We start from the raw sequence: 14,230 nt of genomic DNA, 5'->3' as shown, positions 1-14,230 counted from the left end.
AAGAGGTCACTTCTGTGCCCTTCTTGGTTTTGACTGGCTTCTTTACTGCAAGTTTATCAGCAAAGTCTTTATGACCTGTATCTTGTGTCGACCTCCTATCTCATCCTGTGACTTACAATGTCTTAACTGTCTGGGAATGCAACCCAGTAGGTCTCTGCCTCATTTTACCTAGCCCCTATTTAAGATGGAGTTGCTCTGGTTCAGATGCCTCTGACACTGATCTCTGCTATTACATCTGGGGGAAAGATGGCTGTGATCGCTAACCCCTTAGTCCCCTACCCTGGACACTCCTTTTATTATTATTTTTTTTTATTTTAAACAGTGTAAGCTGGAAACGCTTTTTTTTTTTTTGAGATGGAGTCCTGCTCTGTTGCCCAGGCTAGAGTGCAGTAGCATGATCTCAGCTCACTGCAATCTCCACCTCCAGTTCAAGCAATTCCCCTGCCTCAGCCTCCCAAGCAGCTGGGATTACAAGCACCTGCCATCATACCTGACTAATTTTTGTATTTTTGTAGAGATGGGGTTTCACCATGTTGGCCAGGCTGGTCTTGAACTTCTGACCTCAGGTAATCTGCCCATCTCTGCCTCCCAAAGTGCTGGGATTACAGGTGTAGCCACCATGCCTGGAAAGCCCTGGAAAATCTTTCTGAAAGACCAGATAGGGGAGCTGTAGGCCCTGATGATCCCAGAAAGCTGTTCCTGGAATAGGGATCAGAGACCAAATTTAGGGGCTAATCCCTGCTACTCAGGGTTGTTAGTGAATTGTCAGGTCAGAATGCCACAGAAGCCTGAACCAATGCAAAAACATCAATCCTGCATTCTCTTCTATATAATCCCTTCTTCTTCATCCTTAATTTCTCTGCCAAATTTCTTTTCTTCTGTTTATTTTTTTGAGATGGATTCTCGCTCTGTCATCCAGGCTGGAGTGCAGTGGTGCAATCTCGCTGCAACCTCTGCTTCCCAGGTTCAAGTGATTCTCCTGCCTTAGCCTCCCCAGTAGCTGGGATTACAGGCATGCACCACCACACCCATCTAATTTTTGTATTTGTAGTAGAGACAGGGTTTCACCATGTTTGCCAGGCTGGTCTCGAACTCCTGACCTCAGGTGATTCACCTGCCTCTGCCTCCCAAAGTGCTGGGATTACAGGTGTGAGCCACCGTGCCCAGCCCACAAAGTTTCTTAAAAACATGGGCCATCTTCCTGGCCTCTACACTTGACCGCACAGTATATTGTAACACATCTTTTGCCCTATGTTATCAGGGTAAGTAATCTTAGTTGATGTAACAAACAACCCCCAAAACCCAATGGCTTAGCACTACAGTTGATTCTAGGGGTAACAGGGAGATCTGTTTCAAGCAGCATTCAGGGATCCAGGTGCCATCCATCTAGTGGCTATGCCATTTCCTAGGGTCTCAGAATATTCTATAACTACAGTAATAGATAAGGGAAGAAAGAAAACGTAAAGAATTTCAAGCTGGGCATGCTAGCATGTTCCTGTAGTCTCCCAGGTACTTGGGAAGCCGAGGTGGGAGCTCACTTGAGCCTAAGAATTTGATACCTCTCTGGGAGTGACAGCAAGATCCTGTCTCCTAACAAGAAGGAAAAAAGAAGAATTTCAGAGGAGATTTTAGGAGCCAGGCCTGGAAGTGTCATACATCATTTCTATCTATATTTCCTTGGCCAGAATGCAATCACATAACCCAAAGTAGACTATAGAATATAATCTAGCTGCTCAAGAACAAAAGGAAATTGATTTGTGAATGCATAGCATTGTCTCTCCCATGTGCTTCTACTGAGAAGTCTAATGACCATTTCCCATCATCTTATTGAATCTCACAATTATATTTAACTGTATTAACCCTTCATTCCATCACTCTTGAGAGAGAAAAGAAACTTTAACTGAGAAATGCCAGCCCCTTTTAATTATCAGGCCCAGAGAGGCATTAAAATGTGACAGCATGGGCCAGGCGCAGTGGCTCATGCCTGTAATCCCAGCACTTTGGGAGGCTGAGGCGGGTGAATCACGAGGTCAGGAGTTTGAGACCAGCCTGGCCAACATGGCGAAACCCCATCTCTAAAAAAATTACAAAAAATTAGCTGTGCATGGTGGTGGGCACTGGTAACCCCAGCTACTTGGGAGGCTGAGGCAGGAGAATTGCTTGAACCCTGAAGGCAGAGGTTGCAGTGAGCCAGGATCCTGCCACTGCACTCCAGCTTGGGGGACAGTGCGAGACTCCATCTCAAAAAAACAAAAACAAAAAGAAGTGTGTTGGCCGGGTGTGGTGGCTCACACCTGTAATCCCAGCACTTTGGGAGGCCAAGGCAGGTGGATCACGAGGTCAGGAGTTCAAGACCAACACGGTGAAACCCAAGCCTGGCCAACATGGTGAAACACTGTCTCTGCTAAAATTACAAAAATAACCCATGCTATGGCATGCACCTGTATTCCCAGCTACCCAGGAGGCTAAGACAGGACAATCACTTGAACCCAGGAGGTGGCGGTTGCAGTGAGCTGAGATTGTGCCATTGCACTCCAGCCTGGGCAACAAGAGGAAGACCCTATCTCAAAAAAAAAAATTTTTTTTTTTTAAAGTGTGACAGCATGTAACAGAAGTCATATCTCAACTTCCCCCACCCACATCGAGACCAGCCTGGCCAATATAGCAAAACCTTGTCTCTACTCAAAATACAAAAATTAGCCGGGCATGGTGGTGCACACTGTGGTCCCAACTACTTAGAAGGCTGAGGCGAGAGGATAGCTTGAACCTGGGAGGTGGGGGTTACAGTGAGCCAAGATCGCACCACTGCACTCCAGCCTGGGCAATAGAGTAAGAATCCATCTCTAAGAAAATAAAAAATAAAAACTTGCTTTCATCAACATTCCCCAAGGCAACTTGGAAATGTGTCCTGAGGAGTTGTTCTCTACCTTGGCCCAAATAAACTCTCTATGTTAATTTGCCTCAGCTCTTTCTTTTCTTTCTTTCTTCCTTTCCTTTCCTTTCTATGCTAATTTTGCCTCAGCCCTCCCCTCCCTTTCCTTTTCCTTTCCTTTCCTTTCTGCCAGGGTCTCCCTCTGTTGCCCAGGCTGGATGGTACGAACTTGGCTAACTGCAATCTCCACCTTCTGGGTTCCAGCGATTCTCCTGCCTCAGCCTCCTGAGTAGCTGGGACTACAGGAGCCTGCTACCATGCCTGGCTGATTTTTTGTATTTTAGTAGAGACAAGATTTTACCATGCTGCCCAGGGTAGTCTCAAACTCCTGAGCTTAGGAATTACAGGCATGTGCCATGGTGCTGGGCCTTTTTTTTTTTTTTTTTTTTTTTTGAGGCAGGGTCTAGCTCTGTTGCCCATACTAGAGGGCAGTGGCACAATTTTGGCTCACTGCAACCTCCACTTCCCAGGCTCAAGCGATCCTCCCACTTCAGCCTCCTGAGTAGCTGGGACTACAGGTGTGCACTCCCACTCCTAATTTTTGTATTTTTTGTAGAAACAGCGTTTCACCATGTTGCCCAGGCTGGTCTCAAATTCCTGGACTCAAGTGATCTGCCCCACTCAGCCTCCCAAAGTGTTGGGATTACAGGCGTGAGCCACCACACCCAGCCTCAGTTTTTTTCTTTTTTTAAAATTTTTTCTTTAAATTTTTTAAATTGCATTTTAGGTTTTGGGGTACATGTGAAAAACATGCAAGATTGTTGCATAGGTACACACATAGTTTTTTTCTTTAAGGTCAAAATGTATGAGGCTACTCTCTTCCAGTTCCTTTATGTTTCATATATATATAACCATCACAGAAAAATGCTCACCATATGAGGCACTGCTTTATAAATATTAAACTATTTAATCTCATCACAATGAAGATTTATATTATAAGGTAGGTACTTTTGTTCATTTCATTTTACAGGTAAGAAAACCACATCACAGAAATTTTAAGTAACCTGCCCAAGATCAGACAACTAGTAGGTAGGAGCCAGGCTTTGAACTCAGGCAGTCCAGCTTCAGAGTTTATTTCTTAATCACCGCACTATAATGCCTCTTTTCTCTTTTGTTTCTTTTCCTGTTAGCTTTCTTCTTCCTCTGCCTACCCTTTGCTGTTGGTGCTCTCCCAGGCTCTGTCTTAAGCCTTATCTTACTCTATTCTCACTCCCTGTGAGATTTTATCCTTTCTTAGAGGTATTCTGTAGACTCTCTAGTGAGATCTCTAAGCTGGGGAGTGGGACATTGTTTCCAGCCATATCCCTAATGGTCACCACAGAACTTGGCACATACAAGTGCTGACAAAATATCTGTTGCCTGAATGAATGACAACTCCCAGCTCTATCTCCAAACTGGATCTGGGCTTCCAGACCTGAACACTCAATTGCCAGCTAGATATGCAAAGGACGTTAGCCAAATAAGGGAAAAGTGGGGATAGGATAAAGGGGGAAGAGTATTCCAGGAAGAAGAGATCAAGCCCTGCCAAGTCCATTTGGATTTGTTAAGCTCATTTCTTTCTTCCATCTCCACTGACAGACCTTCTCTCTTACTTGGACCATAGTCATGGTCTCCTGACTCATCTTGCTCTCCTCCACGCGGTAGTCCTGTGCCACTCGGTGACAAAATCTAATCCCTTTCCTCCCCTGCTGATAACCCACAGCTGGTTTACAAGGCCTCCTCTCACATTTTGTGCTGCAGAACAGAGAAGGAATTGTAGGGCCCTGAAGACCCCACGCTGTCTCTCCTCGGGGGCCTTTGCTCTAGGGGCCGGTCCCTGTGGGCTGGCATGCCCCTTCTCCGCGCTCTTAAAGACACAGCTCAAGTGTCACCGCCTCTGGAATGCCCACCCTAGGGCTCCCAGCTTGAACTACCTCCTCTCCGCTTAAGCGCTGGTTATGGCGAGTCTTAACCATCGTGAGTGCCAGAAGGCTCAGCTTTCGGGCTAGTCTGCTTCACCAGCCAGTGAGCTCGTGTGGGCTAGTCCATTCTGGGTCTCACTACTCCCATCTCTATCCACACATAGAGTGGCGTTAGGTCAGATCAGGCCTGAAGACCCTGCCTCCGGCAGCTGGGCGACTTGGCTCCGCCCCCTCGTCGCCTGTGCGCGGTGCCGCCCCTCTCCTCCGCGCTCCCCCCGAGGAAATGGTTCGACCGAAGCGGGTGGTGCCGAGGTGCCCAGGCCGCTCCGATTGGTTAGGGCGAGCCGTACCACGGCGGTGGCGGGGGAGCGCGTCGTGGGCAGCCGGCGGGCTCTGAGACGGTGAGCGCAAAGCCTCAGGCCTCGGCTCCCTCCTTCACTGCGCCGTGCCAGGCCGCCCGCCGGGATGCTGTGGACCGTGGGCCGGCGGTGGGCACGGGACGCGCTGCTCCTGGCTGTCGCAGCGGTGCTGATCCAGGTCGTCTGGCTTTGGCTGGGTAGGCAGAGCTTCGTCTTCCAGCGCGAAGAGATCGCGCAGCTGGCGCGGCAATACGCTGGTGAGCGGGCAGAGAGCGGGGAGGGGAGCGGCCGTTCCGGGAGCCGAGCCCAGGGTTCCGAAGGTGCCATTCCTGGGCCGAGGACCGGTGCCGGCCCTGACTCCACCGCCCCTCTCCCTCCACCAGGGCTGGATCACGAGCTAGCCTTCTCTCGGTTGATCGTGGAGCTGCGGCGGCTGCACCCAGGCCACGTGCTGCCCGACGAGGAGCTGCAGTGGGTGTTCGTGAATGCTGGTGGCTGGATGGGCGCCATGTGCCTTCTGCACGCCTCGCTGTCCGAGTATGTGCTGCTCTTCGGCACCGCCCTGGGCTCCCGCGGCCACTCGGGTCAGTGCTAGCGGCGGGCTGGACTGGGAGGCTGGGGTTTTAAAGGGGCCCATGCCCTCCTTTCTGATGTTTGGCTGGGCCGTTGCGATGGCGCGAATACTCTGAGAGTGTCCATGTGATTGTCACTCAGGGCGCTACTGGGCTGAGATCTCGGATACCATCATCTCTGGCACCTTCCACCAGTGGAGAGAGGGCACCACCAAAAGTGAGGTTTTCTACCCAGGTGGGTAAGAAGGCTCTGTCAGAGAAGTGGGTCCCTTCACGCAGGGGGTGCCGACAATTGCGGGGAACATGGCATGGAAGAGGAGTGTGTTGGGGGGGGCCCTCCTCATGGTTCCCTTCCTCCACCCTCCCACCGTCCCATAAGCCACAGGTTATTGGCCCGGGCATAGCTGAGGGACTCGTGCATTACTCTGTCAAAAGGAAACAAAACATAACTTCCTGCTAATCATGTCTGATTTTTGTCTGCCCAGGCACAATTTTACCCAGCCAATATTCCAGCAACTGTTGGGTAGACAGTGGCTAATCAGAAATGCTCTCAATACCCCAAAGACAGGACAGACAGTTATCTTTTCTGTTTTTTAATAGTGAAACAATTAAGAAGTAGAGCACTAGACTTCCCAGTATGTTTGAGGTTGGGTGTATGCATTGCAGGCATGGTGGTTGAACAGCTACACTTTTCAGATAAAGCCACACAAGTCCTGGAACTACCCCTTCCCTAGCTACACCCCTAGGTTTGGCTAAATTTCTGCTTGATTTGAGTGAGGCTTGGGAGTGCAGACTTTCGTACAGTGGGTCCATGGCCAGGCAAGGTAGCCCTCCATGGCTTCCCCCAGGAGAGGACATGGGCCAGGTGATGTCACAGAACATGTAGGAGTGGCTGTCTGGGCCAGCCCAGTGAGGGAGGGCTTTTTGTTTTTCTGAAGCTCCCTCTCCATTCCTCACCCCTAGATAGCCCATGGGCCAGGGAAGCAGCAGCCATGAAAGGGCAGGGCAGAGCTAGGCTCCTCACTCCGGTGCTCCCTGTCCCCCAGGAGAGACAGTAGTGCATGGGCCTGGTGAAGCCACGGCTGTGGAGTGGGGGCCAAACACATGGATGGTGGAGTACGGCCGGGGTGTCATCCCATCCACCCTGGCCTTCGCTCTGGCTGACACTGTCTTCAGCACCCAGGACTTCCTCACCCTCTTCTATACTCTTCGCGCCTATGCCCGGGGCCTCCGGCTTGAGCTTACCACCTACCTCTTCGGCCAGGACCCTTGACCAGCCAGGCCTGAAGGAAGACCTGTGGATGGACAGGAGCTGGCAGGCCCGCATATATCCACTTGCTGGAGTCCATGTTTACAGACAGGGACATACTCAAACCATGCAGATCCTGAGTTCCTGCTGTATGAGCAGGGATATCCATGCTTATGTATCCAAAACCAGAGACCCATGGGAACAAATAAGACACATACAGACACTGAGACCTGTGCGTACAGTAGGACCATGCACTCACACTCATCCAGAGAGGGAGCCCCCGGTATACCAAGGGAGCCAGTTGTGTTCAAACACACATCACAAGCTTGACTCACTAACTCAGGCCTTTCCAGAGCTCCACAGCTTCCTACCCTCTCCCCACCAAACGGGTTCTGGAGTTAAGGTTGGGGGAGGGTATTATACTGTCTCACTCTGACTCCTCAATCCAGCAGCAATTTGAGGGGGAAGAGGAGCTGCCCTTTGGAGGCCCCCTTCACCCGCAGCTGTGATGCCCTTCCCCTTCTCCCCTGTCCTCACCATATGCCTTATCCCCATTCTACTCCCCTGCTATGCAAGTGCCCCTGTGGCTTGTCCCCAACCCCCTCAGCAACGAAGTCAGCTGGGGAACCAGAGTTAGGTGAAGAATGCTTGAAGTCAGAGTCTTCCATCCCAGAAAGACCCCCACGGCTTCTTTGGAGGTGTGATGGGGAAACTGGTTTCAGCCCAGGACCCACCACTGAGGAGAGGATCTAGACAGGTGGGCCTAATTCCAAGGGGACCTTCCTGGCCTGGAGAAGGCCTTTTACACACACAAACACACACATGCACACATATACACACATGTATATCACAGTTTTCAGACAGCCCCTGCTGCATTCTCTATCCATCTGTCTGTTTCTGTTAATAAAGATTTGTTGATCTATTTCATCTTTTACTGTGTCTGAGCAGCCAGAAAAAGCCTCTGATTCCTGGGGACCTCCAGAAGATATCTCCCTTGCTGTATGATTCATGGTAGCTGCTTTTTTTTTAGAGATGGGGTCTCCTCTGTTTCCCAGGCTGAAGTGCAGTGGCACAGTGATGTGATCATAGCTCACTGCTGCCTTGAACTCCTGGTCCCAAGCAATCTTCCTGACTTAGCCTTACGAGTAGCTGGGACTATAGGCAAATGCCACCTGGTTAGCTTTTTAAATTTTGTTTAGAGACAGGGTCTTGCTATATTGTCCCAGCTAGTCTCCAACTCCTGGCCTCAAGTGATCCTCCCTCAGCATCAGGAGTAGCTGGGATAACAGGAACAAGCCACTGTGCCTGACAAGAGTGGCTTTTGACTAGTAGGGACTATATATTTGAGTGTGCCTTAGAATCACCTAGGACACTCTTTGAGTCAGTAGCTCAGACTACTGAGCTCCATTGCCAGAGATTAGCATTTTCAATAGGATCCCCTCTAACAGTTGTGAATGCCACAATTTGAGAAATTCAGGACAGGATGACCTGGAGTATGTCTTGGCCTTACCTCTGCCAGTGCAGTTCTGGGAACAGTCCTAAGAATTCTCCCCTGGATAGCCATGGGGTGGCAGTGTGCACCCACTTTTTAGCTAAAAGAGGCCTAGTTCCCAGTTGGCTATTTCTGGACTCCCAGAGTAGTGTCTGCCCCCACCAAATATAGGAGTTCCTCCAGTCTGTGGTCTGCCTTCTGCAGGACCCACCACTAATGTAGGGGCTCTCAGAGTGAAAGACACAATACCTGGCAGTATGTGAGGTAGGTACGGCCAGGACTAGGGTAAGGCAAGAGAGGCACCTAAACTGCACTCACTCCCAAAGACTCTGCTCTTGCCTTCTTAACTTCTGCACCCTACACACCAACTGTGCCTTACCCTCGTCCTGGCCCTGTTCTGAGCATAAGGCATAGATCACCCCTGCTTCTCAGGATTCTTGGTATATTAAAAATGGAAGAAACATGGTCATAAAAGTCACATATTTTAACATTCTATAAACACAAATCCAAAAGACTATATGTATAACTGCATTTGGAAACAACATCGAAAGTCAATTTGTGACTGTGGAGTCAAGGTAAGTTGGCCATCCTGAACCCAACCCTTCACTGCCACTACCCCTGATTCTTCACCCTCACTACCACCGACTCTTCACCCTACCACCGTGTCAGGCATGGTTGGCCCTGGCTGGCACCTCTCCATTGACCCCAGATTGCAAAGCCATGCCTCCTTGGGGTATTCCTTCCACTCTGTAACCCACCTCTGCCTGTAGGGTCACAGCCCACATCTGTCAGGGATCCAGCTTGCCCTATCATTCCCCGCAAACTTCCACAAAGGACTAGTTCCCAGGACCCTCCCAATCTCTGCTACTAAATCCATTGGTCATGTCATAGTTCTCAACTTTGTGTGTGTGTGTGTGTGTGTGTGCACGCACCGAAGATTGATTTCTTCATTTCTTGCAATTGAAGTACTCTTCTATGACATCCTTGGCCTGAGACTCCTTGTCATAGTCCTTAACTACTACATAACTGTAACCAACCATTTTATGGGGCTTCCCCTCTCTCAGTTTTACAGAGGCCAACCCATTCCCCGAGTTTCTTGTCATCAGCCTTAATTAAGTTGATTTGGTATTCAGCACAAAGGGCCTCCACCAACTTGACATACATAGGCTCATCACAGTTGGATGCAAGCGCACAAAGAGGGGCTTGGCGTTTGTTTAAGGCTTTGGCAGCTTCGCGTATTCCACATACTAGGCCATCGTGGATGAGGGCAGTCTTCAGCACCTCTTGTAAAGCAATATTAACGTCCATTACACTTCCAGCAGCAATGCCTTCCTCAGCCATCGCGGTGGTTTATGGGTTATAGGTGAAGCCGAATCTTGAACACATCCAAGCCTCCACCTTAGTTCTCAACTTTCATTTTACACAGGTAGTCACTCTGAAGGCACTCTTGACTTCTGGGACACTACTCTTCCTTAACTACTGCCTCCTTTACTGCTTTACTGGATTATTCCCTTTTTCTTTTCTTTTCTTTTTTTTTTTTTTTTTGTAGAGACAGTTTCACCATGTTGGCCAAACTTGACCTCAAGTGGTCTGCCCACCTTGGCCTTCCAAACTGCTGGGATTACAGGCATGAGCCACTGCGCCCAGCTGCTGGATTCTTATCTTCTCATTCTCTGACTTCCTTGGACTTAGCCCTCAAACCTGTTCTCTACTTACACCCCTTCCCAGGTGATTCTGTAACTTTACCATTTATGTATCTTGACTTCTAAATTTTTGTTTCAGCCTAAATTTCTTCTCTGAGCACCACAGTTGGAAATCTTACTGCCTTCGTCTCTACTCAACATCTCCACTTGGTTGTCTAATAAGGAGCTCAGACTTGAGATATCCAAAGCAAACCGAATTCTCCCAACCCCACACCACCAGCACCCCATAGCCTTTACTGTGTGAATTAAGGGCATCTCCATTTATCCAGCTGTCCAGAGACATTTTGGACACTTCTCATTCTCTCACATCCCACATCCAATCCATCATCAAATACTATTTTTATCTGCAGAATATATCCAGACTCTAACCATGTCTTCTCACCTCCACTGTCGAGGGGGGGACACCAACGGCCACTTAACTGATCCTCATGTATGCATCTTGTGTGGAGGGTTCGCCACACAGCAGCCAGTCAGGCTTTCACTCTCTGCTGAGACATATCCAATGACTTTCCATCTCATTCTATCCTTTCACTCCTTACAAGGGCCTACTCCAAGGTCCATTTCCTCTGATCAGACATTCCAACCACTCACCCCTTCAGTGCCCCATTCCAACCTAGTGGCCTCCTTGCTTTTCTTCCAACACATCAAGCAAACTTCTACCCCGGGGTATTTGCACCTGCTATTCTGACTGCAGTGCTGTTCCCTAGGTACCCATGTAGCCATAGCTGTCTTTCTCCCCTCCTTCAATTCCTGCTCACCGAGTTCTTTGACACTTATAGAATAGTATCTCTTGCTTGGTAATTTTAAATGCCATCAAAAATTTTTTGATGCTCTGTCCTTCAAGAGGTAAAGCCTAAATTCCTCCCCCTCCCCTTTCAGTGGGCTAGACTTACGTACTTTAACAAATAACGTGGCAGAAATAATAATGTGTGACTTCTAGGACTAGGCCATAAAAAGTATTGCTACCTAAAGAGTCTCTCTTTCTTGGGTCATTCTTGGGGAAACCAACTGCCATGTTGGGAGGACAGACAAGCAATCCTATAGAGAGGCCAACATTGCAGGGAAACAGGCCCCCTGCCAATAGCCATGCAAGTGAGCCATCTTGGAAGTAGATCCTCCAGTCCCAGTCAAGCCTTCAGATGACTGCAGCCCTGGCCAACCTTTTCACCACAACACCATAAGAGAAAATGAGTCAGAACCATCCAGACCTACAGAATTTTGAGAAAATAAATGTTTGTTTGTTTGTTTGTTTGTTTTGAGACAGAGTTTCGCTCTTGTTACCCAGGCTGGAGTGCAATGGCACAATCTCGGCTCACCGCAACCTCCGCCTCCTAGGTTCAGGCAATTCTCCTGCCTCAGCCTCCTGAGTAGCTGGGATTACAGGCATGTGCCACCATGCCCAGCTGATTTTTTGTATTTTTAGTAGAGACGGGGTTTCACCATGTTGACCAGGATGGTCTCGATCTCTTGACCTCGTGATCCACTCGCCTCGGCCTCCCAAAGTGCGGGGATTACAAGCTTGAGCCACCGCGCCCTGCCTGTTTGTTGTTTTAAGCTGCTAAATTATGGAGTGATTTGTTAAACAGCAATAGGTAACTAATACTTCCCTTTCTGTTCCTCCCAACCCAGCTACATTTTTCTCCATGGTGCTTATCACCATCGGACACACTGTATATTGCCCCCACTTAGAATTATACCATTATAATAGGGAGTTTGTTTTATTGGCTCCTGTGTCCACCAGTGCTTGGCAAAAAAATAGATAATAAATGTGTTGGATGAATTAAACATGGGTCTCTGAAGGTCTAGGTCTGTTTCTGTCTCTGTGAGGTATAGGACCGGACTGTGAGTGTGAGAGGCAGCCTTTCCTTCTCACAGATGAAGAGAGATAAACCAGGTCCCAGTCAGCAGTATTCCTTCCCCTCAGCCCTTCCCAGTTGTAGCCCTCCTGGCCCAGACCCCAAAAGTGGATTAACTTTGCTTGATTGATCTGGGAGACTGGGGAGTGACTGCCCAGCCCGTTGCCCCTCAACCCAAACCCTACAAAGTGTTCTCCAAACACTCAGAATTGGAATTTCCCCAAGCCACTTCCTACCGTTCCAGGAAGACACTCTCACCACCTACCTTTGTCCAGGCACCTCTGAGCAGCCAGGAGAAGCTGTGGTGGGGAGAAAAGGAGCAAGCAGGGTGCAGGGGTTCTGGGATCACTATCCTCTGCTCTCCAGACTTCCACTAGACTTTCAGGGCATGTCTGTCTGCCTGGCGCATTCAGATTCTCCCCTCCCAGCATCAGAGAAGGGTGACAGAGGCGGAGGCTTGGCTTTGCCCCAGGATACTCACACCAAACAAAGCTATAGGAGAGGGGGCATCAGTACTGATGGTGATTAGATCACTGGAGCTTCTGGGGGCTGAGGGTTCTGATGGGCCCAGAGGTCTGAAATCTGAGGTGGAGGGCACTGGGGGAGCTGAAGATATGAATGGGGCTGAGCCTCAGCACGGCCAGGAATGGGCCGTAGAGAACCAGGACTTAGTGCTGCAGTAAAAGCTGGGCACAGAAGGGTGCAGAAGGGGTGGCAGCTGGAGGCAGGGAGAGCAGGGAGGAGGCACCCACCATGGGATCCTGGTCAGAAGAGCTGATGGTCTGAGCCAGAACAAACTGAGGCTGAGAGAAGTGGACTGATTGGGAGAGGAAAAAGGAGGAGGAAGGAGGAAAAGGTCATATCTGGATTCCTGCCCTCTGGGTTTGAGGTCAGGAGAGTCTCTGGTACCACAGTTTCATACCTATGCCAGATGTCACCCCTAGAGACACCTGCTGTTCACTTACACACTTAACATCACCTCATAGTGGTCCTCACATTTGGTAGGTGGTCCCCTTGGGCACAAGAAGAAACAGGAAGTATGAGGATGCCCAAGGGGAGTGGGGTCCAGGCTGCTCAGAGCAGAAATTCTAAGAGGTCTGCTACTCAGGACCCCCAAATAAGGAACAGCATTTCAGCATCTTGGAATAGTTAGGGGGAGGGCCCAAAGCAGTGGGCTGAGGGGGTCTGGAGATACAGATGTGGGAGTCAGGTACACATGCGTGGAGAATGTGTGTGAAGATGGGTGAAGTGCCAGTCACTGTTGAAACAAGCATATGATGAGTATTATTGTTTTGTTATACTATTCATTCATCTATGTTTGAAAATTTTCATACTAGAGGCTGGGTGTGGTGGCTCACTCCTGTAATCCCAGCACTTTGGGTGGCTGAGGAGGGTGGATCACTTGAGGTCAGGAGTCTGAGACAGCCTGGCCAAATGGTGAAACCCTGTCTCTACTAAAAAGACAAAAATTAGCCTGGCCTGCTAGTGGGTGCCTGTAATCCCAGCTAATCCCAGCTAATCCCAGCTATTCGTGAGGCTGAGGCAGGAGAATCATTTGAACCTGGGAGGCCGAGGTTGCAGTGAGCCCAGATCACGCCACTGCACTCCAGCCTGGGTGACAGAGTAAGACTGTCAAAAAAAAAAAAAAAAAGGAAGAAAGAAAGAAAACGAAAATTTCCATAATAGAACGTCAAAAGAGAAAAACTGTGTATGGCTGTGTACCTGCATGCTGTGGGTGTTTGTACCCTGCTGCGGGTGTGCAGTCAGCTTAAAGACCTCTTGAGTGTGTGTGAGTGCATAGGTGTGGGTCCACCACCATGTGCACAAATGTGTGCAAACTGCAGCATACCTGCAGTTGGAGACAGCGCGTGGGCAGGGCAGGACTGGTCACCGCAAGGGGAGAAGCTTCTATTCTGACCAGACCCTCCACACTCATCCCAGCATCCTGCAGAGGGTTTCCCCTCCTAATCACAGCCTGCCCAGGCCATTGACACTGTGGTAACCGTGTCACTGAACGTGTGGGACTGGGAAGCTGTGCGCCTGAACTTGTGACAAGGTGTGTTGGTGTGTGGACCCGGCTGTTTGTGTGTGGAAGCCCAGTGCTGAATGTGGGTGTCGGAGGCACGACTTATGAGGCTGGGCGGGGCTCTGGTCCCGAGTCCGGCG

The 14,230-nt window shown here is 49.6% G+C and overlaps 1 protein-coding gene and 1 pseudogene across 3 annotated transcripts; one reads left to right on the top strand and one right to left on the bottom strand.

Annotated features, from left to right (window-relative positions):
• Positions 1–5,159: 5,159 nt before the first annotated feature.
• SIGMAR1 (sigma non-opioid intracellular receptor 1) lies at positions 5,160–7,935 on the top strand. Of its 3 annotated transcripts, none has more exons than XM_074394999.1 (4): positions 5,164–5,449; positions 5,576–5,729; positions 5,907–5,999; positions 6,811–7,935. In XM_074394999.1, exons 2-4 carry the CDS (start codon positions 5,678–5,680, stop codon positions 7,035–7,037), a joined length of 372 nt encoding a protein of 123 aa, XP_074251100.1. In that variant the 5' UTR covers positions 5,164–5,449; positions 5,576–5,677; the 3' UTR covers positions 7,038–7,935. The 3 variants fall into 3 exon arrangements, with proteins under 3 accessions (XP_074251102.1, XP_074251100.1, XP_003943878.1); XM_003943829.4 differs by having other exon boundaries at positions 5,165–5,449; positions 5,576–5,776; XM_074395001.1 differs by lacking the exon at positions 6,811–7,935 and having other exon boundaries at positions 5,160–5,449.
• LOC141583748 (small ribosomal subunit protein eS12-like) lies at positions 6,942–11,329 on the bottom strand (annotated as a pseudogene).
• Between the last annotated feature and the right edge of the window lie 2,901 nt (positions 11,330–14,230).

Source organism: Saimiri boliviensis, chromosome 2 (genome assembly GCF_048565385.1).
Source record: "Saimiri boliviensis isolate mSaiBol1 chromosome 2, mSaiBol1.pri, whole genome shotgun sequence".
NCBI classification, from domain to species: domain Eukaryota; kingdom Metazoa; phylum Chordata; class Mammalia; order Primates; family Cebidae; genus Saimiri; species Saimiri boliviensis.
The sequence above is the reverse complement of the archived record's forward strand: the minus strand, read 5'-3'. Positions and strand labels throughout refer to the sequence as shown.